At 59.4% G+C, this 21,929-nt stretch overlaps 3 protein-coding genes across 6 annotated transcripts; 1 reads left to right on the plus strand and 2 right to left on the minus strand.

Moving 5' to 3' along the window:
- Positions 1–104: 104 nt before the first annotated feature.
- Positions 105–5,368, minus strand: GSDMA (gasdermin A). 3 transcript variants are annotated; one of them, XM_048927086.1, is made up of 10 exons: positions 5,103–5,368; positions 3,447–3,711; positions 3,144–3,354; positions 2,571–2,736; positions 2,397–2,490; positions 2,077–2,124; positions 1,662–1,816; positions 1,297–1,447; positions 1,028–1,101; positions 105–737 (listed from the first exon to the last, which is right to left on the minus strand). In XM_048927086.1, the coding sequence occupies exons 2-10, from the start codon at positions 3,658–3,660 to the stop codon at positions 513–515; spliced, it is 1,338 nt and encodes a 445-aa protein (XP_048783043.1). In that variant the 5' UTR covers positions 3,661–3,711; positions 5,103–5,368; the 3' UTR covers positions 105–512. The 3 variants fall into 3 exon arrangements, 2 of the variants coding, with proteins under 2 accessions (XP_048783043.1, XP_048783044.1); XR_007373319.1 differs by having other exon boundaries at positions 690–737; positions 1,028–1,184; positions 5,103–5,366; XM_048927087.1 differs by lacking the exon at positions 105–737 and having other exon boundaries at positions 988–1,184; positions 5,103–5,366.
- A 630-nt stretch (positions 5,369–5,998) lies between these two features.
- ORMDL3 (ORMDL sphingolipid biosynthesis regulator 3) lies at positions 5,999–13,871 on the minus strand. 2 transcript variants are annotated; one of them, XM_048926885.1, is made up of 5 exons: positions 13,779–13,828; positions 11,828–11,953; positions 10,788–10,982; positions 9,926–10,077; positions 5,999–9,840 (listed from the first exon to the last, which is right to left on the minus strand). In XM_048926885.1, the coding sequence occupies exons 3-5, from the start codon at positions 10,959–10,961 to the stop codon at positions 9,705–9,707; spliced, it is 462 nt and encodes a 153-aa protein (XP_048782842.1). In that variant the 5' UTR covers positions 10,962–10,982; positions 11,828–11,953; positions 13,779–13,828; the 3' UTR covers positions 5,999–9,704. The 2 variants fall into 2 exon arrangements, with proteins under 2 accessions (XP_048782842.1, XP_048782841.1); XM_048926884.1 differs by lacking the exon at positions 11,828–11,953 and having other exon boundaries at positions 13,779–13,871.
- Positions 13,872–16,787: 2,916 nt separating this feature from the next.
- Positions 16,788–20,621, plus strand: LRRC3C (leucine rich repeat containing 3C). Its single transcript, XM_048926882.1, has 2 exons — positions 16,788–16,842; positions 18,610–20,621. The coding sequence occupies exon 2, from the start codon at positions 18,728–18,730 to the stop codon at positions 19,463–19,465; it is 738 nt and encodes a 245-aa protein (XP_048782839.1). The 5' UTR covers positions 16,788–16,842; positions 18,610–18,727; the 3' UTR covers positions 19,466–20,621.
- Positions 20,622–21,929: the final 1,308 nt, after the last annotated feature.

Here is a 21,929-nt window from a genome sequence, read left to right on the forward strand (position 1 = left end):
GCCAGACCTGAGCGATCGAGCGCCGAGCTCAGCGCCTACTCGGTTACTTCCGCCGGGGGCGCTCGGGAGTTTCCGGTAAGCTCTCGGGTATTTCCGGTCGCCTCTCGGCTGCTTTCGTCACTTTCGCGGCGCATGCGCGCTCGCTTGCTGCCTGCGCGGAAGCACGTGGCCGCGTTCGGAGCTGGCGGCGCGGCGCTCCCCGGCCCCGGAGCTGCGTGTGACGGTGAGGGGGGCGAGCGGCCGCCAGGCTGCGGGGCGCCTCCTTCCCTACTGCGCTTTGAATGGGGACAAAAGCACTGCTGGCACCCAGCTTTCGGGCTCTGTTAGTTCTGTTGCTTTAAGCCTGCTTGGAATCGAGTGGGAAAAGGAGCAGTGAGCTCTTCAAAACCAAACCGAACCGAACCACCTTGCTGTGCTTGCAACTTGAATAAAGAAACTCTGTGGAATTGCTTTTTAATCGTATCAGGTAATTCCCTTTCAATCAGCCCAAACAGGGGGACCCGCATCGCCCATCAGGATGCACTCAGGTAGTGCAGTGCATGCAGGGCTGCGTACAGAGCTGCCAGGGATGGGAAGTTTTCCTTTTTACAGACAGCAGCGCTGCTCCCCTGCAGCTCCACCCCGCTCATCTCCAGCACTGCCGTGGTCAGCTGCTGCTGCTGCTGCTGCTGGCTGAAGGAGGAGAGCAAACCAGCAGCAGTGCTGTGCTCTGCCTTCGGCTCCAGGATGCTCCTCACCTTTGCAACAACAGAAGAAGCAAAATCAGCAATCCGCAGTTGGAAGTTAAGGCTCCATGATCTCTTCTGTCATCTGCAGCTGTACTGAACTGTGCACGTTTACATACTTCTCACCCTTTACATTTTTGATTCCTGCCACGTTTGGAGCAGCGGCTCATTTCCCTCTCCCCAGGGTTTCCTCAAGCTGTGATACACTGCCAGCATCCCATAACATGAACGTTGCTTTGCTTGAACTCCCATTACCCCCACCCTCTGTTTAGAGCCAGCCATCAATGCTGTATATTTCTCACCAGTTTAAGCTGTTGGGGCACAATCTTCACTTCCCAAGACTCCAGCAGTAGCAGCAGCTGATCCTCTGTTAACTCTGGATCATTGAGAGAGATTTGTGCCACGAAGGCAGCGAATCACCCCGGGGCGTTTGCAGAGGTGAGAAGGCTGACCTGGGTCCTGCATTGGGTGCCTGCATTCTCAGCAGTTCTCTGGGCACTTCAAACTGCATGAATTGCACGGCCTCCCTATGGGACGAATGCAGGCATCGCTCTGTGCCTGCAGCCCTTACCAGTGAAGGCATCCAGAGTGTAGGAGATGGCTTCTGTCAGGCTGAGGAGATCACAGCGGGCAGAAATCCGAAGTGTGCGGAGCAGAACGTCCAAATCTGGGCTCTGTGTTGTCAGCTCACAGTTATCAGGGTCATCGAGGACTGCTTCCACCTGTGAGAAAAAGGGGAGGAACTCGCAGGGTTTACTGAAGTTCCTGCAAGGGCTTCTTTGCAATACAACCACAGAGCCAAGAATCCCAGCATCTCTGTCATTCTGGGTGGGGATGAGGGCTGGGTGAACGTGGGGAGCTGCCCCAGCTGTGTGCACAAAGCCTTATGGAGATGTGATCACAGGTAAAGTCTTTGGACTCACAAACTCTGCTTACCTTCTCGCTCAGCTCCTCCAGGAGGTTCCTGTCTCTCATCACAGCTTTGATGGACTTCACAACGATGGCATTCAGCTCATCAGCCAGCTGGGACAGAACGTGACACTTCTCCTTGACTTCTTTCTCCAGTGCATCTACTTCTCTGTGTGCAAAACCTGCAAGCCAGAAAGTGACCAAATATTGCACTTTTAAATGAGGCAATTCTGCAGTGATTGCCAGCCCTGTACAGAGAATCTAAAACGCTTCTGTGAATATTGTCAAAGTAAATGATGCTCAGATTTGTGTTGGACGGTTGTGGCTCAGGTTGTAGGCAGTAAGCAGCAGCAGCTCTGGGGGTTTGTGAGTGTCCCAGGGGATCCCATCCTTCCCAGATGGGTAACAGCAGTGCAAAGAGGGATTAAAACACAGTGCTTACCGTCAGACTCAAACGTTGGTTGATTATTCTCTGGAAAGTGGTTGATACCTGTAACAGTACGAAGATGGAATTGCTGGGTTAGAAAACACCTGGAGCTGGATGGGTGGTGCTGGTTGTTTTGTTTTGGACCGAAGGCTGTGCTGAGCATTGGCTCGGCTCTGGCTTGCCCAAAGCCTGTGTTGCAGCACATGCAAGTTAAAACTGCTTCTGTCACAGAGCTGTGCTTGCAGACGGGCTCAGGGTAGAGCACATCGCAGAGCACTTGTCCTGTGCTGTGGAGTTTGCTGGGTGGAGGATCTGGGAGTTTCTGTGCCTCTTACCCCACGCTGCGTCCCCGATGGTCAGCTGCATCGCCCTGAAGGCCAGCGTGCAGCCCCTGGGGATGGTTATGCTCTGTTTGCTCCCGGTGGTGCCCTGGGCAGTGAAAAATCCCTTACTGGGCTGCGTGATGTACAGGGATGGGGAGGATGGGATCCCGAGCTGAGAAGGCAAACCTTAGCAGAGAACTTGGCGTAAAGCTGAGCCATGAGCTTCGCCTCCGCCTCCGTGGATTCCTCGTATCGGGCCTCCTCTGAGGTCTCTATCGTTTCATGGATCACATATAAGTTCTGCCTGGCCTTCCTCAGCTGCTCGATGAAGGTGTGCTTCATGTTGATTTTCCTAAAGGAGAGAAAGGATGCGGCGTCTGCTAAACGTGTTGCATTTTTGTTGCAGCAATGTAAGCTGCTCAGAGCCTGCAGCACCATGCTCGTGTTCCTCGTGTTGTGCAGCGCGTCAGTGTTGCAGTGGAAGGCTCTGGGAGGGGAAAAAAGGGTTCAGCAACAGGCTGCAATTCCTGCTGTCCTCGGTGCGTCCCCCTTTGCCTGAGGAGTCTGATCTGATGGAGGTGAATGCAAACCTGCCAGCGCTGCAGGGCCGTGCAGGGGAGCTGAGACTGGAATGGGAAGAGATCAAGTGTTTGTCATTACAGCAGTGCATGGCCTTGGCTTTGGCTGTTGGAAAACCACTGTGTGTGTGATGGAGGGGCGTAAAGCAGGGGGTGCAGTCTGCCTTGATGTCTTCCTTACCTTTCCTCTCTCAGTGCCTCAAGTTTGGGTACCAGGATGTGCTTCTTTTCCAGCTTGACGTGCCACTGCTTGGACACCGAGGCACCTCCTCCCAGTTCTACTTCTGCAGGCTCACTGGGGATGCTGAGGCTCCCATCCACGCTGTCTCTGATGCTTCCCATGGTTGTGAACTCCCCTGTGCTGTGGCTCTCAGTGCTGGGAAGGAGGGACTCTGCAATGATGCGTTGTGTTACAGGCTGATGAGCTCCCAGTTGGGCACCGAGAGAAAGCAGGGAGGTGCAGGATGGTAAATGTGGGCTTTACCAACGCTGTCCTTCTCCTCCGCAGGCAGCAGCACGTCGTGGAGCTGGAATTCTGTCCTTCTGTAGGAGGGAAATGGGCGGAATCTGGCTTTCCTCTTCCTTCGAACCAGGCAAAGCAGCCTGAAGTGGTCTTGGTCTGAGATGCTGTGGACAGGAACCAGGTCTCCTTTGGGATCCATTTGCTTTGCTACTTTTTGGGTGACTTTTTTAAACATTCTGCAGCAGCTTTACGAATTCGCAACCCAAGGTGAGAAGTGCAGTCGTGCCTTAGGAAAGAAGACAAGCAAAATGAGTTGGGATACAAGTAGAAGGTCACAATAAAGTATCTTGCTTCTAATTTTGAGGACAATAACCCCCCCAAAGAATACAAGAATACAACTTGCATGAGATTACTTTCAAAAGGCACCCAGACAGGTCCTGATAGAGCTGTGCCTTCCTGATCAGCCTTATTCAGGCTCATCCCTGTTTGCTGTGCAGCTTGCAGGACTGGGTAAGGCTGAGAGCACGGCTGGCTGTTTGGGGATGGAGCTTTGCTGCTGGAGCCCATGGCTGCTCCTCCAGCAGATGTTTTGTTTGCTCCATGTACCATCATACGGCACAGCAGCCTGGGCTGGGCATGGCTATTTAACCTCTGTACCACCTGCTGGGGTCCCCAGTGCTTTAATGAACGCATTGCTCTCACAGAGGCCTAAAGAAAGCAAATCTTGAGCAATTCCTTGCTGTTCTGTAGCTGTTGCTTTGCGTGCTCTGCGTTTCCCCCCATGTTGGTGCCCGGCAGAGCTCTGTTGTTTCGAAACAGAATGTTGGGAAAACAATTTGGTCAAAGTCTTAAAGGAAGTGAAAGTGTTGAAGGTGATGGGATGAGGAAGGAGAAGCCTCGTTGTTTGCCAGAATGTTCCTCAGCATTTTGGTGTTTCTCATGGGTCGGCACTGACGCCTCCCCAGACCCCAACATCCCCACTGCTTTCCCTGCATCCCTGTTGGGAGAGCTGGAAATGGAAGCTGCCTGCAGGTTCTTAGTTCTGTAAGCAGAACTTTGGTCCGGTTTGATTTACGAGCTTTGATTTATGAGCAAAGCAGCTTCCTGTAGCCCAGGGGAAAAACAGGCTGTGTTATCACCTCTGTGTGCTGCTTTATTGTGTCGTGTTCAGGGGGAGTGGATCCCATCCAACAGCTGCTTTCCCCCCTCCCAGAAGGAGCACAGTCACATCCTGCCCAGGGACGGTGCCCAGATTCACACATCCTCTCCGTTCCACTCAGACCCAGACGCAGCCATAAGCAAAGCACAGCGGTTCTCATTACAGCTGACTTTAAAAGTAAGGGCACCCTTAAAGTTGTACCTGTCAGGGTTGTGAGGAGAAACCCTGTGACTTTGTAGGGAGTTGGAATAAGCCTTGGTTGCTGAACTGTGTGAGGAGAAAGAAGGACAAAGGGGGGAGGAGGGAGAGAGGAGAGAGGAACGGGTGGAGAGAGGGACCATGGCTCTGCGTTCCAGCTCTGATCCAGCTGATGGGGGCCTTTGGGCTGTGGAAGCTCATCCCTAAGTTTCAAAGTTCTGAAGTCCCGAGAGGAGCTGGGGACGGACTTTGAACCGTGGGAGAGAAGCGTGGGGTGGCAGAACGGGGCAGCCCTCCCCCATCTGTGGGGCAGCTCTTACCTGGAGCCCTGGGGGGCTGTGGGGGTCCGTGATGCTGGAGGGGGGCCGGCTGGTTGTGGTGCCTGCAGTGCCTGCAGTGCTTGCAGTGCTTGCAATGCCTCCTGTGCTTGCAGTGCTTGCTATGTGTGCCTCCTGCCAACCCGGAACTGTCTGCCCTATAAGGAAAGAAGCACTGATGTAACCCCAACCCAGCAGCTTTCTCGCCCTCACTTCTGCTGTCCTGCTGTTCCAGCAGCTGTGGGCACCTTTCATTTGGTCCCTATGCACACTGTTCCTGGGCTGGAGGACTTTGCTGCTGTTGTGGCTCTGTTTTGCTCCCTGCCTGGCAGGATGAGGAGCAGTGCGTTCTGGTTAAGGCAGCACGGCTGGGTTGTGGTTGGATTTGATGAGCTTGGAGGCGTTTTCCAACCTGTGCAACGCTATGGTTGTAAAGCTGCAGAAGTGCAGTGCGTGGTGTGGGTGGGGGGCAGCAGTGCTGCACTTGTGGTAACCTGCATTCAGTGCTGCTTTGCTGGTGCTGCGCTGGATGCATGGGGTTGGTGGGGAGCCTGGAAGGGGCTGGGGGGGGGGGTCTGAGCAGTGCTGATTGATATCTGAAGGATGGGGGATGGGGCCGGGCTGTGCTCAGCAGTGCCCAGCAATGGGATGAGGGCAGTGGGCACAGCTTGCAGCTCAGGGCCCCGCGTCCACACATAAAGGGACAGAGCCTGGAGCAGCTGCCAGACAGATGAAGAGGGGGAACAGGAGCTGCTGGGGGGGGGTTTGGACCCTTCTGACCCCTGCAGTTCTGTGGTCTGTGAGGTTCCAGCTCAGCTCTGCCTGGTGAGCCTGCGGTCACAGGGGGCATCAATGAGCAGAACGGCCCAGTGGGAACCCAAGGAGCCGAGCAGGAGCTTTTACATGAATACTCACTTTATTAGTTTCTCTTAGAACGCTGTACAAAGGAGTAATAAAAATATTCACACTTTGTTTTAGAAAGTTCTCTACACGAGACTTCGGTATCCACAGCATAAAGAAGGGCTGCTGGCAAAAACCAAACCAAAACCAAACCCTAAAACTATGTACAATGTCAGAAGGTTCTCTTAAAAAACCAAAACGAAACGAATTTAGGCTTCAATTGATCCGAGGACACATCAATGCAAAGACCTGCATGCTTAAAAACATCTGATACGCGATGATGGAGCCATGGAAGCCCCAGTAAGAAATATCAACGCCTCAAGAACGGTAACCCAACCGCTGCCCCCTTCTTGAGGGCCAGTACCAACTTTCTATTAAAAAAAGCAAACCAAAAATACGATTAAAAAAAGACCTCGGGATGGAGTAGCCCTAAATCTCAGGGTTTTCTTTGTTTCTTTTAAAGGCTTTTATTTTTTGTTTGTTTGTTTTCCTGCAATGGTTTGGACTGTGCGAAATCCCACTGGGAACTGCAGGGCAGGAGCCCTGGCTGATGGAGCAGTGCTGCCTGATGCTGCCTGCTGTCCCCATTGTGCACGATGGCCTCGCTGTGCTCACCTGAAGCTGTTCTGCACTTATTGCAGGATGAAAGAAAAACCCCAAAGGATTTCAGTGCCTGCAGTCCCACCTCCTGTGTTCCCCAGCTCTTGGCTGCGCACAGAAGCAGCGCAGGCTGGAGAGGAGGATTGAAATCCTGTTTAAAATCGCTGCCCGTCGATGATCTCCTGCACGTCCCTGTGGGTGAGAGCAGCCTTGGTGCACCCAGCTCACTGCTGAAAGAACTTAACAAGCAGAAATAGGGCAGAAGTGGCTTTGGTGCAGCTCAAGCTGGGGTGGTGCTGTGCTTTCCCAGCTCTGCAGTGCAGACCCTTCAGCAGGGGCTCCCTGGGACAGCAGTGCTGGCAGGGAGGATCCAGGCACAGAGCAGCGAGCGTCGTTTGCCCAGCAGGACCCAGTGCTGTTCTGGAAGGTTCCTTTCCTGTCCCTAATTCTGGTAGCTCCCCTTAGGATGGCATCTGAAGGAAGATCTGAGATCAGTCATTGTCCCAGGAGCCATTAATCCGATGAAACCACCTCACACGCTGCTTTATCAACACAAAACCCTTCGACTCTGTGTTTCTCCAGTTTTAATTAATATTCCTTTTGATTGGATTGACTGCATGAGTCCAAGTGAACTTCAGATACTGCATAGCAGAAATGCTTTATGTGCCTTGGAAAGAATGTCATCTGCCACGTAACCCCAGATGAGGACACCTGTAATGGCTATTTGAATCATTCCAGTTAAACAAAGTGGGAGAAGTTTGCTATTGTAATTAAGGCTTTGCCCTACGAGGAGCTCTGGACCCTGGGCTTGAAAACCTGCCTTTTCCAGAAGTCTGTAATTCCATTCTGTATTGTTTTACTGAATGTCTTCCATTGAACAGGACAGAACCGGGTGCCCATCTGTCAGCTATCAGCACAGACAGCAGATCTCCAACCCCAGCAGTAACACTGCGATGGAGCCGAGCCCCAAAACACAACTGCTCTGACCTGGAATAGCTCACATATACCTACAGACAACCAGCAGATGCCCTATGGATGGGAGTCATGTTTTTAAGCCAAAGCACCCTTGGTAAAACAACGACTTTTCCCCCTTTATATTATGCCTAAACGAGCAGCATTTGTTTCTCCTGGAGGTTCCCCACTGGACGTGGGTTCGTGTGCTCCTGTTAGGAGCAGCTGCTGCAGCACTGCAGTGTGTATGGGCATCCCAGGCACTGGTGCTGCTCATTCCTCCCTAATTTCCAAAGGACTGATTGACAAGTAGTTCTAGTATGACAAAAACAAGTGTTTCTTTCCCCAAAGTCATTGTCTGGTAGCTTACAGAGCACATCAGCTTTAGGGTCTGCAGTACCTTAACTAAAGCAGCTCAGTCCTCATTCAGGGCGGTTTAACCCCCACCCAGTCAGGTAACCACGATCTGCCAGGCTCTCACTGGAGATCAGCACTCAAACACCAACCCTCCTTCTACCTTCCTTTCCACTTCCAGCATTTCCATTGTTCAAACCCGTTGGGTGACGACCCTGTGCATCCCAGCAAGGCTCTGAGCCATGTTAACTGTTTTCTCCCTTTGCTGCAGCAGCCTGGTGAGCTTGGGACAGAAGTAAAGCCTGATATTATGCATGGAGTAGTGCTAGGTCTTATACAGCAGATCTTGGAGCTCCTCTGTGCCCTGTGCTCAGACCCTCCAACAGAACTCAGCATCCACTCTCACTTCTCAAGCTACACTCGGCTAATTAAGAACAAACCCAGCATGTTTAAAACGCCTTCATTGGCCGTGTGAGACAACGTAAGCACAACAAAAAATGCAGGTTGCTGTCAGGGAAAGCATGAGCAAAACCACGTTTCACCCAGCACACAGCTTGCAAGAAAAACCAATTGCTTTGAACAGCAGAAAGGCATCTTGGCCATGAAAGCTAAACCTGCAGCCCTCCTGTGTTCCAGCGGTGGTTGGAGGGGGACGAAGGCTGGATTTTATTCCTATACAAAACCATCTGCTGTCTTTGGTGACACAAAGACCCTTCCCTTGGTCAGGTCAGTGTGCTGCTGGTGCTGCTCCTCAGCGCTGCTCTGCTCCCTCCCCACTGGCAGGGATCAGCCCTGGGGTCGCAGCGCTTCGTCGCCACGTGGAGGCTTTCATGCTGAGTTAATTGGAGAACGGGCAGATCTCATTAACGGCTGTGTGGGCTGAGGAGGCCGAGGGGATTGATGGAGGAGGAGAGCTCAAATCGCTGCCACCAGCCTCTGCAGCAGCACCCAGCCCTCGCACGTCTGCACCCATCGCTCTTTGGTTCCTCCCAGGCTCACGCAGCTCCGCGCAGCAGGGGAGCATCTGCAGTCCATCACTGCACCTCAGCCCTTCGTCCAAACGCTTCGCTGCCTGAGTGCTTGAAAAGTTGAGAGGTTCAGGATGGGAAGCAAAGTCATCCAAGCTGGAAGCCACAGCTGGGAGCTGGGATCTTTTCCCTGGACCGGACGGCTGCTCCCCCAGGACGCACAGCGCTGCCCCAGCGTGCAGGTCGTCGCTTTTTGCCTGTGCTGCTTTCAGTTGAACTTCCTTTCCCAGCGGCGTGAAAGATTTCAAAAGAAAAAACTCTGTCATTCTGTTCCCCTCCCTTCTCTTCTTCTGCCCAAGAAGTGGAAATAAACCTGAAACCATCCAATATTGGGAGAGTTCGGCTGCGTCCCTTTCGATTTCCTCGCGTATCGCTTTAAAGCACCAAAGCCTCGGAAAGGGAGATCATGTTAAAGTGCATTTACCACAGCAATAGTACCAGCACTAAAAGCTTTTCCCCTCACCCCTGTTCTCGTCGCACCTGGGATAGATGAAAGCCTTCCCACAATTCGGCCTCTTTGTACCTTGGAGTCTCGGTGTGTCTGCATCTATTTCTGACGCTGGAATAAAGGAAGTCCAGCATCCTGCTCCTCGCTAAACTCTACTCTGGAGCTTCTTTAGATTTATTGGGCATGAGGATCCAGCATGCGGTGTATGTCTATTGGGTACTGCATTTAAACAGCTGCTGTGAAACTATCCCAGTGTGGGCAGGGGGGAATGGGAGCGGGGAGGAGGAACCTCCCCCAGCTCCGCTGCTCCTCCATCCGCACACTTCAGTACTTGTTGATCCCAAAGATCCGCACTCCGTGGAACTGAGGCAGTTTGGGGATCAGGACGCTCATCAGGGAGATGGTGTTGATGACGAAGTGTATCCTGTCGTACTTGGTGTAAAAGCTGGTTAGAAAATACCTGCGGGGAACAAAAAGAGACACCCGGATGATGCCACGCCGCGAGCTTCGCTTCCTGTGGGCTCCGCTCCCCCCCCGGCACTCACAGCACGATGGGCATGATGGTCAGGAACTTGCGGGATGCCGTGAACTGCACGCCGTAATCCATCTGCTCCCAGTGCGTCAGCAGCCGCGCCTTGCCCTGGTCTGGCGTCTCGAAAGGGGTTCCTTTCACGGTGTGCAGGAAGATGTACATGCTCTGCAGCGGACACAAAGGCGGTGTGAGCCGTGCCTGGGGCTCCGCACCCGCCTGCAGCGGCTCGGCTTCAGCCAGAGGAGCGCAGCAGTGAGGGAGGGAGGCTTGCAGCAGCGCTTTGCTCCGCTAGAGGGATGCGCCGCCATCGCTGCCGACCCAAAGCAGCCCCGGGGGGAAGGAAGGCTGCGAGTTGGGCCGGCTCTGCTAAGAGCAACGCTTCTCCTTCTGCTCCCATGCGGAAGGAAAGGGAGCTGCGAGATTACAGCACTGGGATCTGTGGGATCAGGAGATCGGCACGGCCTGGCTGCAGTGTGCAACAGCGCTGCTAAAAGTGCTGCTGGAGCTGCAGGCAGAACGGAGCAGTTCCTGTCTGATACATCAGCAGCGTTTGGCTCAGCCACGTCTTCTACACTCAGCCCTCACTGCCCTCAACTCCTCTCTGTTCCCAGGACCAAAGTTTGTGCTGGCAGAGGAAAGCAGGGCAAGGAGCTGGGCGAAATGCAGGCAGCTGTGCTGCACTCAGCCCCCAGCAGTTGGAGCTCTGGGTTTATTGGCGTGTTTATGTATTTTTGTATCACTAGAGATAACACGAGCAGCCCCAAGGATTTGCTCACCGCTGGCACGCTCCCAGGCAGAGATGTTGACATAAAGGACACAAACTCGGTGGCTGTAGCTCCGAAATATTTTGCCTCTTTGACCCGGGGGCGGCTTACCATGTTGTGAATGATGTTGGTGAGAGTCCAAACCACGGGGACGCTGAAGAAGGGGATGCTGAGGAGCACGACGTGCAGCAGCCCGATGCCAAGGACGTAGGACAGCCAGATGCCCCGGCTGTTCATCACACGTGTGTTGGGGTTCACCTCGCTGTGCGCCGTTCCCACGTTCATGTTGGCTCTTGTCTTCACCCTCTGAAACAAAACCAGACGCAGGTCAGTGCCCAGGTCACTGTTTCCATCCACGTTTCTCAGCTAAGCTTGCTGGGAAGCTGAGAGCTGTCTTACCAGTTATCAGGGATTACAGGAAAGAACGCAACTTAGAGCCACTGCAATGCAGAATATCTTTAACAGAGATCAGAGAAGGTCTTGCATAAAATACTCAGTCTGTTTCCCAAGGACATAACGCAGCCTGTCCCTTGCACAGCAGACCCCAAAACGATGACTTTTCCCTGATGTTTAGCCTCGTGCTTTTGCTGCTTTGGTTTCCACAGCTGAAAACCAACCCAAGCTGCTGTTCTGTCCAGCTCTCAGTCTCAGGAGGCGAGCCCACGCCAGATCTGACATTATGCTCTGAATGCTGCTGCCAGCTACTCCGAGTTCCCTTTCTGAGTGCTGGGCCTGGCTTCTTTCAGCAGCTGCCGTGCTCTGAGCCTGCCTGGTGCTCACTGACACAGCATGAGTGCAGCTCTGGGACGCTTGCTGCGAGCTGATGGATGCTGCTGTGCCCTCACTGCCACTCAGGGAGCTTTAGGTCTGGAACAGGTTTTTGTTTAGCAGAAAAGAGCCTCCGGATCTGCAGGTTGCTGGGTCAATGGCTGTCGGCTCTGGGGTGTTCTGGACAAAGCAGCCTGGTTTGGGGGCAGGACTGGAGCTGGAGGTCAGCGCTGGGACAGCAGCTCCATCCTGAATGTGGCACAGCCCCTATTGGTTCTCAGAAGGAAATCTGGGGGTCGTGCTGCAGTATTACACGAGTTGAAGATGTCACACTATGGGGGGAAAAGAGGGGGGAAAAAAAGGGAAGGAAGAAAAGCAACTACCGCTGTGGAATGTGTAAACAGGAGCGCTGCTTGCCAGACAGGAGAAATAATCCTCCCAGATATTGGTGAGGCCTCAGCTGAGTGCTGTCCAGTTCTGGGAGGAGCTGGAGGGAGTCCAGGGCAGAACTGTGAGAATGAGCAGAGGTGGAGGAAAAACATGACCTGCAAGGCCGTGCTGGAGGAAATGGGTTTGTTTAGTCTAGAGGACATTCAAAAAAGAGGTGATGAACGGACCCCAAACGCTTAAAGGGTCTCTGCAGAGAGAATGGGGACCAAAGCTTGCAATGGAGGTTCAGAGCAGTGCAGTAACACAGAAAGTTGATGTGGGATAAAGTGCAATTTCTGCCTGGGATCAACCAGGGCTCTGAAACTAATGAGCAACTGCTGTGTGCTGCTGTCTGCCAGGCAGGGCAGCGGGGTGGCAAAGGACAAAGCTCAGAAGCTGAATGTGAAGCAATTCCCCTCTGCCTCAGTTTCCTCACTTGCTGCAGTGATTGGGGTGCTGAAGCTCTCATTGATACAGCACAGGAGGTTAATTTGCTCTTGCAAAGAGAGCAGTGGGGAGGTCAGGCATTAGGCCATGTGATAATGGAGCATGCTTTTCCAACCCTGCTTTCCCCACCTTAAAAACCTGCCCTCGGTTTTTTCCGAATCTTTTCCAAATTCTGGACTATTTTCACAGCCCTGGCCTGAGCTCTTTGCTCACTTCAGATTGCACACAGAGCTTTGCACGTTATTGCAAAAGCCTGGCTGGGAGCAAACTCCCAAACACAGCTCCCTGCCCCCAGCACAGATCCCTTCTGGTTTGCTGTCTGATTTTACACCGGGGATTCGTTCACCTGCAGAAAAAAAAACCCCAAAGCAAACCACAAAAGCAGGAGGAGCTCCAGTTCCACAGCTCTGAGCTGTGCAGCGCTGGGTCCTGGCAGGGTGACGTTTCCCCAGGCTGAGGGTGAAGGTCGGCGCCACGCTGACGTGGGACGGGGGCTGAGAAAGGAGGGGAGAAGTGCTGAGCACAGCTGGATGTGAGCAGAGCGCAGCGATGGGGGTCTGGGGCTTTTCCTCACCGCCCAGACCGCCACACGCTGCGGGTCCCAATGCTGCTCCAGCCCCGAGCCTCGCAGCGACGCCCCGCAGCGCCGTTTCACCCCTCCGTGCTGAGCGAGGCACAACCGACGGCAGCACTTCGCTCTCCCGTCGTCGTCGATCAGCTGCTGCTCGACCCGCAGCCCCCATTCGGCGGCCCGTGCGTTCCTCGCCCCCTGCTTCGCTCCCACAGGAGCGTCCCCCCCCTCCTGCCCCGTTCTGCCACCCAACAGACGCCTCGGCCCGGTTGCTGTGCTGGCTCTTTGCCCGGCAGCTCCCGCGCAGGGTTTTATCGGAGGGCTGCAGAGGTGGGGAGGGCAGCGGGCGCTTATCTCGGTCGATCTGCGCGTTCCCAGCACGCAGGAGATTACGATCCGACGGACGGAGCCGAGATCCCCATCTCCGGCAGCAGCGGCAGCAGCAAATCCCCACCTCCCGAGCGAATGAATATTTTAAACCCTTCTTTGCAAGATGGCAACGCTGTTCGAACCGGAGGATCGAGCGCCTCGGTGACGGCAGCGAACGCGGCAGGGGTCGGACGGCAGCAGCGCTCCGCGCCCCGCGAGGCTGCGCGATGTCGGGCCGGGAAAACTCCGCGCACAAAGGAAGCGCTACAAGTGAGCGCTGCGGGGAGGCGCGGCGAATCCCGCAGCCGCAGACAAAGCCCCGGCCTCATCGCAACTGCCGTACGGCTCGGCTCGGCACGGGAAGGGCCCGCTGCCCCGCAGCGCTCACCGAGCCCCGCTCCCAGCGCTCGGCCGCTCTGTTCGCCTCTCCCCGACTCCCATCCCCGCCGGCCCCGGAGCGCGGAGCTCCGCCGCGTGCCCCGCACGGCCGCCCGGTCCCGCACCCGGCCCGCACTCACCGCCCGGCCCGGCTCCTTCAGCCCCGGCTCGGCCCGGGATCTCCGCCGCGCTCCCGGCGGACACCTCGGCACGGCCCGCCCCGCCGCCCGGCACCACGGGAGCTGTAGTGCGGCAGCGCCGTGCGGGGGGGCGGTGCGGGAGCGGAGCCGTGCGGGGCAGCGCTGCGCCGCGACGGCACGGCGGGGCGGCTGAGGGATCGCGCTGCCTCCTGCCCTCCTGCCCTTCGGGGTCGGTGCTGCGGGCTGTGTGTGTGCGGTGCTCCGGTGGTGGTTGATGCGTCCCCACCGCTTTGTTTTTTTTCCTGCCGTAATTAACGCCCCGTGATGGGAAAAGCACCCCGCCGCGCTCGGGTGTTTCAGTAGCGGGCATCGTGTGGGAAATAGAGTTAATTTGTGGCCAGAAAAGAAAGTGCTCCGGAGTTCTACTGAGCAGCTGCTGAACGCTGTGCTGTGCGCCTGCTTGCTGACCAGCTTTGGCTATTGGGAATATATATATACATATATATGGGAATATCGTATGGGAATATTGGGATACTGGCTTTAGCTACTGCGATTTCAGATCCCCTGCAGAACTGTTTCGTGCACCGAGGGACGCGGGCACCTCAGCCCCTGCAGCCCTGCAATCAGTGGCTCTGAGCTCTGTGCTCAGTGCCCCCCAGCCCTGCAGCTCCATGCATGCGTTGCACCATGCGTGGCTGAGAGCTGCGGGCTGTGGGTGCGGTGCTGCAGTGCTGGGCACCATCTGTCCCGGCCTTTGTCAGTGCAGCCATCGCCGCTCACCACGTGCACCCCTGGTGTGCAGCCATCTGTGCAGCCTTTGTGCACGCTGAGCTCCTGCTGGGGAGCAGCAGAGGGTGCAGCACAGCCGAGCTGCTCGGCGGGGTGTTGTTTGGGCAGCTTTGGGGTTGCTCGATGCTGAAAGTCCCCCCCGGGCTGCCTCCCCCAATGCTGAGCACCTCGTGTGTGCCCTCATGAGCCAGAGCATGGATCCTGCGCAGCGCTGCTGCTGGCTGGGACCGAGGCGGTCTGAGCATCACACGCCAGCACTGTGCTGCTAACTGAGCACGGCTCTGCCTTCCCACAGCCAGTGTTTCCCCTGCCAGCTGCTCCTGGAGGGCCTCGGGCACGGGGGGACCTGGCAGGAAAACCCACCCGCAGCCTCTCGGTGCTGCAGGGATGCTGTAGCGGAGGCGGGATCCCGCGGGAGCAGCCCTGCTTTGCAGGGGAGCCACGCACACGGCAGCTCTATTTTTATCCCCACTCCTGCCTGACTGAGCGGCTCCCTCTGCGCGGTGACATCTAATTTAGCAGCTTCCCCACACCCCGCTGACTCTGCACGTGAGGGGGAAGCACAATGCGGCGGCTATTTTTAAACGCCCATAAATATTAATCCCGCTCGGTGATGCAGCAGCAGCTTCTCTCTCTCACTGCCGGTGGGAGCGCAGGGGGGGCGCCCGCTCCTTGGGCTCCCCAGCCCGCATTCACCCCCACAGGGGACCCCGGCGTTTGGGGGTGGAGCGGTCCTTGGGGGGGATTCGGACCCGCACCCGCAGCCCAGGCCGATGTTTGGAGCAGTCCCTGTGCGGTGGGGTCCGCGTTCCCTTCTGTTTGCTGGCCCCACCGCCGGCTCGATGCTGGCTCTGTGTAGTGGCAGGGAGGAGCTGGTGCTGGCTGATTTTAGCCAGCCGTGCCGCTGCAGCAGTGGGAAGGGGTCTGCACAGGGCTGTGCTGCACTGCAGCCTTGAGATTTTGGGTTCTACGTGGTGTGGGAGGGCTGGAGAGCCGGTGGCGCTGCCGCTGGGGAGCTCGGAGCTTCTCCAGCCAAACAGGGAGAAATGAATGGGCTCGTGCCCTGGGAGCAGCCGGTGGTTCCCCGGTTTCAGTCCCTCAGGACAGGCCCAGCCCCATCGCAGCACGGCGTGGGGCTCTGCTCCATTTGCAGCCCCAGCGGCGGCGACGCCGATCTCCCTCCTGCCAGCGCCGGATGGGAGCGAAGCCACGCGGTGTGCGCCGACCTCTGCGCCCGCAGCCCCGCGCTGACGGCACCGCACCGGGCCTGGCTCCAGCCGTGCTGCGCTCGGGGCGGCTGCCGTCAGGTTGTGTTCTGCTAATGGGGCCGAGACGCAGGCCAGGCGCCTCGTAAACCGTTTATCCTCCCCGAGCAGCGGGAGATGATCAGCGCGATCTCTCCAAGGAGAACCGCGGATGGGGCGCGGGCGGCCACCGGCGTCCTTGTTGGCAGCACGGCAAGGGCACGGCCCTCGGCCCCGCGGCTCCGGCGCCCGGTGACCCGCAGGGACGAGTCCCGGTGCCGGCTGCCTGCTGGGGGCGGCCCCGGCCCGGAGCACCGGAGCCCGGTAACGGCGGCCGCTCTCCATGGTCCTGAGCCGGCCCCGGTGCCGGTCCCCGCGCGGCTCATCGAGCCCCGGGCAGGGCGGCTCGCGGCAGGGCTGGGGACCCGCACCGGGACCCGCAGGGCTCCGCCCGCCTCGCCGCCCGCCGCGGCTCGGGTTTCCCCAAGTAAGCGATGCCGGTGCCGACGGGAGGCGGCGGGCAGGAGGGGATCACGCTCCGTGGCGGAGGGGGAAAAACCGGGGGCGATCCCTGGGCGGTGGGGAGCGGGGGCAGCCCCGGGCTGCGGAGAGAGGCGGGAGGGCAGAGCCCGGCTCCGGGCAGCGCCCGCCAGCGCCATTCCCACACGGGGTCCCGGGGATCCCGGAATCTCCGTTGGTTGTGGCCGCCCCGAGCCCCGAGCTTGGGGGTCCCGGACGCTCCCGGCGGGGTTCTCCCCGTGTCCCCCCAGGAAGGAGTCCCGCGGCTCAGCCTCGACCCGAACCGGGCGTGGAGAGGAGCCGGGGGCGAGGCGGGGGTGCCAGGAGCCGTGCAGCCCCCCCCGGCGGGGCGGGCCGGGGGCGGGGAGCCCCGGGGAGGCCCGGCCGGTGAAGCCCGCCCACCGGCCCCGCCGCCGCCGCCGCCGGCTCCGGGCCCGCCGCGCTGCGCGGGGCGCGGCCGCTCCGGCCCGGGGCGCGGGGCCCGCTCCGTCGCCGCGGGGTGCGCACGGCAGGTGAGTCCGCACCGGGACCTCGCACCCAGGTGCTCCCCGGTACTCTCCGGCTTCGGGAGGGGCAGGGCGGGAGGCGGCGGGCGGGGTCGCGGGGGGGGGGGTCCCCAGCAGCGCCGCGCCGAGCTTCCCCGGGGGAATTACCGGGGCTTCCCTCGCCCGCAACGCCCCCGGTGCCGAGCGCAGCCGGAGCTGGAGCGGGGCCGGGGGGAACCCCGGGCATCCCCAGCTGCTCTGGGCGCACGGCGGCTCCGGGTGCTCGCAGAGCCCCGACCCCTCCGCTGCCGTCCCCGGGATCCCCGCGGTTGGGCAGGAGCTCCCCTCGTGCCGTGCGCGGTCCGGAGTGCCGCAGCCGGAGCCCCTTGACCCCCCCCCGTGGGATCTTCGAGAGCCGCATCCCGCCCACGGGGGTTCCCCAGCGCCCGGCTCCTGCGGACGGGGCTCCCCCTTTCCTGATCACCGATCCCGGCTCGTTTGGATCGGTTTCAGCCGTTCCCAGCCCCGGGCTCAACACCCGAGTTACTTCTGGCAGACCTGGGGGGACGGTTCCCCGTCCGTGCGGCGGTGCCGGTGTGGGGCTGGCGCTGCCGTTGCCCTCCGGCTACTCCGAGCTCTGCTCCCTGCGAGGATCTGCCTGCAGTGGGCTTCTCGGGGTCGGCTCCGTGCGAGCGCGACCTTGGGGAGTCTTGGTGCAGCTGCACCGAGTTACTGCACCGAGCAGCGAGCAGAGAGAGCTGTGTCCGTGCCTCATGCCAGGCCTGGCAGCCTCCCCCCGTAACCCCAACAGCACCCCGGGATGGCTCTGCCGGGGGCTCAGGACCCCAGCCCTAAAGAGCCGCTTCCACAGGTGGGGAGAAGGACATGGGACATCTGCACCCCGGGGCTGCCTGTGCTGGTGGCGCTGCACAGGGCTCTCACAGCGGAGCTCTGCTTCCAGGCTGCCCTTTCACGCCACTGTCCCCGATTGTGGGATGCTCACAAGGTTCTTGCATCCTGCCTCCGTCGTGCTGCTGCCCCTCAGCGTGGTGGGACCTGTGGAGGGGAAAGCTGAGCAGCTCATGCTCTCAGACGTGGCCTTATCTGCTGCCACCACCCTGGGAACTTGCTAAGCGCTCGGCTCCTGTGAATTTCCTTTTTCTGTTTTTTGTTTCTTTCCTGCTGACGTTTTTCCCCTCCGGAATAAAGGGCTGGATGGGGACCATGGTTACGGGGTGGTGTGGGCAGCCGGCCCTGGGGCCGGTGTGGCACCGTGCAGGGGGACAGCAGAGCCACCCGCCTGCGCCGGCGCCCTCGAATCAAACGCCCCATAGAAAACGTGGCACGTGCCCACATCCGCCCTGGCAGCGCTGGGAAACGCAGCCCCTGAGCCGGCATCCAGCATCCGTCGGCCCCGCGCTGCTGGGGAACCTGCTGGCTGCCGGCGCTCCCCTGGGCCCTGCCTGCAGCTCGCCCGGAGCTCTGCAGGATGCGCTGGCTTCAGGCGGCTCGCACTGCCGGTGACCTTGGCGGGGATCTCACCCCCGCCTCCGGCTCAGCCCGAGCCGTGGCCGTTTGTTACAGCCCAGCTGCTGCACAGGAGACGTGCGGTGGCTCAGCCCCTCGGGAACTAATCCCGCTGCGCAGGAGCCCCGTGCGCTGCCGCTGGTGGTGGGGAGACCGGCGAGCCGCTCTGCTTGCCCCCGTCCCCATCCCGCGGTTTGGAGCAGCGGGCGGACGCGGTGCCCCCGGGCGCCTCAGCCTGACGCTGTCCCTCTGGTGTCCCCGTCCCAGATGTGCCTCCTTCAGCCCAAAGCGCCGCGGGTGAGAGCCGAGGGGCCGGTGGCTGCGTGACGGAGCCGCTGCGGCACCGTGTCGGCGTCAGAAGCCCTCCGTCCTGCGCCCCACAGCCATGTGGCTGCTCGTGCAGGGCGTCCTGCTGGCATCCTGCCTGCGCGCCGCCGCCTTCCCCAGGGGCTGCTACCCCTCGGAGGAGGAGGGGCTGAAGACCTTCCGCTGCAGCAACGCGCGGCTGACCGAGGTCCCCAAGGACATCCCCAACGACACCAACAAGCTCTACCTGGACTCCAATCGCATCCCTTTCCTGCCCCGCGACGCCTTCCGGGATCTGCCGCTGCTGCTGGAGCTGGATCTGTCCCACAACGCCATCGCCGCCGTCGAGAGCGGGGCGTTCCGCGGGCTGGCCGACCGCCTGCGCTCCCTGGACCTGTCCTCCAACAGGCTGGTGTCGCTCAGCAAGGACGTCCTCAGCAACATGAAGGCCAAGGTGAACCTCTCCAACAACCCCTGGCTGTGCGACTGCCGGCTGCAGGAGCTGATCCGCGCCGTGGATCTGACGGCCGGCTCCTCCGCCGGCATCGTCTGCGATTCGGCGCTGCAGGAGGAGCACGTGGGCAAAGCCTTCCTGCAGGTGATCGCCGACACGGACTTCTGCAACGTGTACAAAAAGACGACGGACATTGCCATGCTGGTCACCATGTTCGGCTGGTTCGCCATGGTGATCTCCTACCTGGTGTATTACGTGCGCCAGAACCAGGAGGACGCGCGGCGGCACTTGGAGTACCTCAAATCGCTGCCCAGCAAGCAGCGGCACTCGGAGGAGTCGTCCACCATCAGCACTGTGGTGTGAGCGGGGCTGGGGGCGGCGGGACGTCGTCGTGGCATTCCTGGGGACACGGCCGTGGTGGGGAGCGACGGTCGGTTCTCAGTTATTGGTTGCTGGCAATGGGCGCAGAGCGAGAGGGGAGAACTGAGCCCCCACCACGCGGCGCCGCTCCGGATGTCGGGACTCGGTGCGAAACTGTTCGATTTTCTTTGCAGCCTTCCCCGGGGCGTTAACGGCGTTGGTGTTTTAAACCCCTCCGGTTTTCCCTCTGCTGCCCTGGGGATGTTCCTGGAGCTGCGGGGCAGGGGGGTGCAGCCCTATGGGACGAATGGACGGGGGTGGAGGGATGCTGCGGTGGGGAACGGCCCCAGCTCCCGTTTCCTGAGCTGGAGCTGCCGCCCCGTCGCTGCCCTCACCTTGAGATGGGCAGCGGGGTGAAGTGGGGACCTCCCCCTCTGAGTGTTACGGTGAAAATGGATCAGAGCCCCCAGGCTGTGCTCCGTGCTGAGGGCGGTGGGTGCTGATGGGGGTCCGAGGACACACGGGGTCGGTGCTTTGGGGCACTGCACCCCACTGCAGCTCCGCTCTCTCTCAAGGACTCACGGCTGCGACCGCTCACTGTGACAGCGCTGGGATGGGGCCGAGGCCGCCGCTCCTCCGCCTCCTCCCACTCCCTGCACCGCTGCCAGGAGCCCGGACGTCCCCTCGGCCCCACATGTCCCTTTCTGACACTCTCTATTGGGCTCCTGGGGTCGGCGTCAGGGATGGGGCACGCAGGGTCCACACGGAACCTCGGGGTGAAGGCAGCCCACGCCTGCCCCTCCGGCTCCTGTCTCTGATTTTGTCCTTTTTAAAACCAACTGAAGCTCAACTGCCTTAACTCACCGAGAGCACCAACCAAAGCTGCTCCAACACCTCCGGCAGCGCCCGCCCTGCACATCTGGGGCCGGCAGGGCTCGGGCCCCTTCCATCCCTCCGGTGCCCGGTGCCTAAGGATGGGGCTGTGGGGAGCCCGTGCCCTCCACAAGTGCCTACACCCCCAGCACAGCCCCAGCGCACAAACATCCTCGGCCCGGCCCTCTGCCCCCTCCCCGTGGTGGAGCACAGGGGTGGGGGGAACCGAACCGAGCCCCCGGGGCACCATCTCCCGAGGAGTGTTTTCTTTAAGGGACCTTTTATGTTCTTACTTTATACGACAATAAATTGGCTTTTACTTTGGAGACGGTGGTGGTGGCGCCTCACACCAGTGCTGCTCGTGTCGGGGACCCCCAGTGACCCCCCCCGGGCCACGAGGAGGAGATGAAGGTGCCCGCATCTCTCTCACGCCTGCAGGGCTCTGCTGCTGCGTGAGGCTCTCAGAAACAGGACACCCAAGCTTGCAGGTAACCCAACCTTGGCATGGAATTAATGAGCCCTGCCGGCTCAGGTCACCGCGCCGTGCCCCGTTCTCGTGGCTGCTGCACAGCTCCCTGCCCGCCCGTCCCCGCTGCACCAGAGCAGGGCCACGGTGTGGCGCAGGGCTCAGGGACGAGCTGTCCCCGTTCTCCCTGCGAGGTCCCCTGCACTGTGCCGAGGAGGGGCACCGGGAGGTGAGCAATCCCAGACCTAACGCAGAGCGACAGATCCCGCTTGCAGGACCTCAGCCACCCCCTCACCCGGCTGCCCCCAGCCCTGACCAGATGGCAGCCGCCCCATGAACAGATTGCAGCCCCCCCTCCCCCCTGCTCCCGCTGGTGCCCCCCAGGGGGCTGCACAGCACCGGGCTGCCCGCTGGGGGGGTCTCTAGCACCTGCCCTAGCGGTGCTGCCCCCTGCAGCGTCCCCCAGCCCCCGTCCCAATGCTCCCACCTCCTTCCTGCCCTGGCTGCTATTGGGGTGGGGGTAGCGGGGATGGGGACGGGTCCTCCCAGCACCCTGCAACGCTGAGTTCTGGGTGATTTGTTTCTGGCCATGCTGCAGTTTTACCAGCCGGGATCGGTGATGGCAGAGGGAGCAGCACGGCTGGAACCCCCACATCTCCATGATGGGCTTCTGAGGCTGTGGCTGCAGTGCAGCCCTTCGTTAGTGGTGCTGCTAATAACCCCAGTTCCTGTCCCAGGGTTGGGGGTGCCGTGTTTGCAGGGGTGCTGTGTGGGATGGTGAAGCAAATCCCTTTGGGTCTGTGCACCACTGCCAGCCCCAGGCCACGTCCTGAGCCTCGCGGCGATTCGATTTAGCAGAGGGAAGGAAGGATGTCTAATTGTTTAATTTCCACAATTATACAAAATATTTATCAATAATTAGAACGGATGGCGGCGGTTACGCAGCGATGAAGGCCGACCCACGCTTTGCCAGCAGCCCACCAGCTCCAGAGGATCATATTTATTTATTTTCAACACAAAAAAATCCATTTACGGTGGCACCGCTGCCAACAGCGACTCGCGGCGATTCGCTGCCTGCAGAGGAGGCGTTAATCCTGCCATGCTGCCCTTATGGGGACGGGGCTGAGA

Source organism: Lagopus muta, chromosome 25, assembly GCF_023343835.1.
Source record: "Lagopus muta isolate bLagMut1 chromosome 25, bLagMut1 primary, whole genome shotgun sequence".
Taxonomy (NCBI): domain Eukaryota; kingdom Metazoa; phylum Chordata; class Aves; order Galliformes; family Phasianidae; genus Lagopus; species Lagopus muta.

What these genes read in the sequence shown, in the direction of transcription:
- GSDMA (XM_048927086.1), bottom strand. Translation starts at nt 3,660, where the DNA reads ATGTTTAAAAAAGTCACCCAAAAAGTAGCAAAGCAAATGGATCCCAAA. An exon ending in GAGGCACTGAGAGAGGAAAG is followed by an intron (nt 2,737 to 3,143) that starts GTAAGGAAGACA and finishes TCTCTCCTTTAG; the next exon opens with GAAAATCAACATGAAGCACA. An exon ending in TGCCCCAACAGCTTAAACTG is followed by an intron (nt 738 to 1,027) that starts GTGAGAAATATA and finishes GTTGTTGCAAAG; the next exon opens with GTGAGGAGCATCCTGGAGCC.
- ORMDL3 (XM_048926884.1), bottom strand. Translation starts at nt 10,961, where the DNA reads ATGAACGTGGGAACGGCGCACAGCGAGGTGAACCCCAACACACGTGTG. An exon ending in CCAACATCATTCACAACATG is followed by an intron (nt 10,078 to 10,787) that starts GTAAGCCGCCCC and finishes TGTCCGCTGCAG; the next exon opens with AGCATGTACATCTTCCTGCA. An exon ending in ACCATCATGCCCATCGTGCT is followed by an intron (nt 9,841 to 9,925) that starts GTGAGTGCCGGG and finishes TGTTCCCCGCAG; the next exon opens with GTATTTTCTAACCAGCTTTT.
- LRRC3C (XM_048926882.1), top strand. Translation starts at nt 18,728, where the DNA reads ATGTGGCTGCTCGTGCAGGGCGTCCTGCTGGCATCCTGCCTGCGCGCC.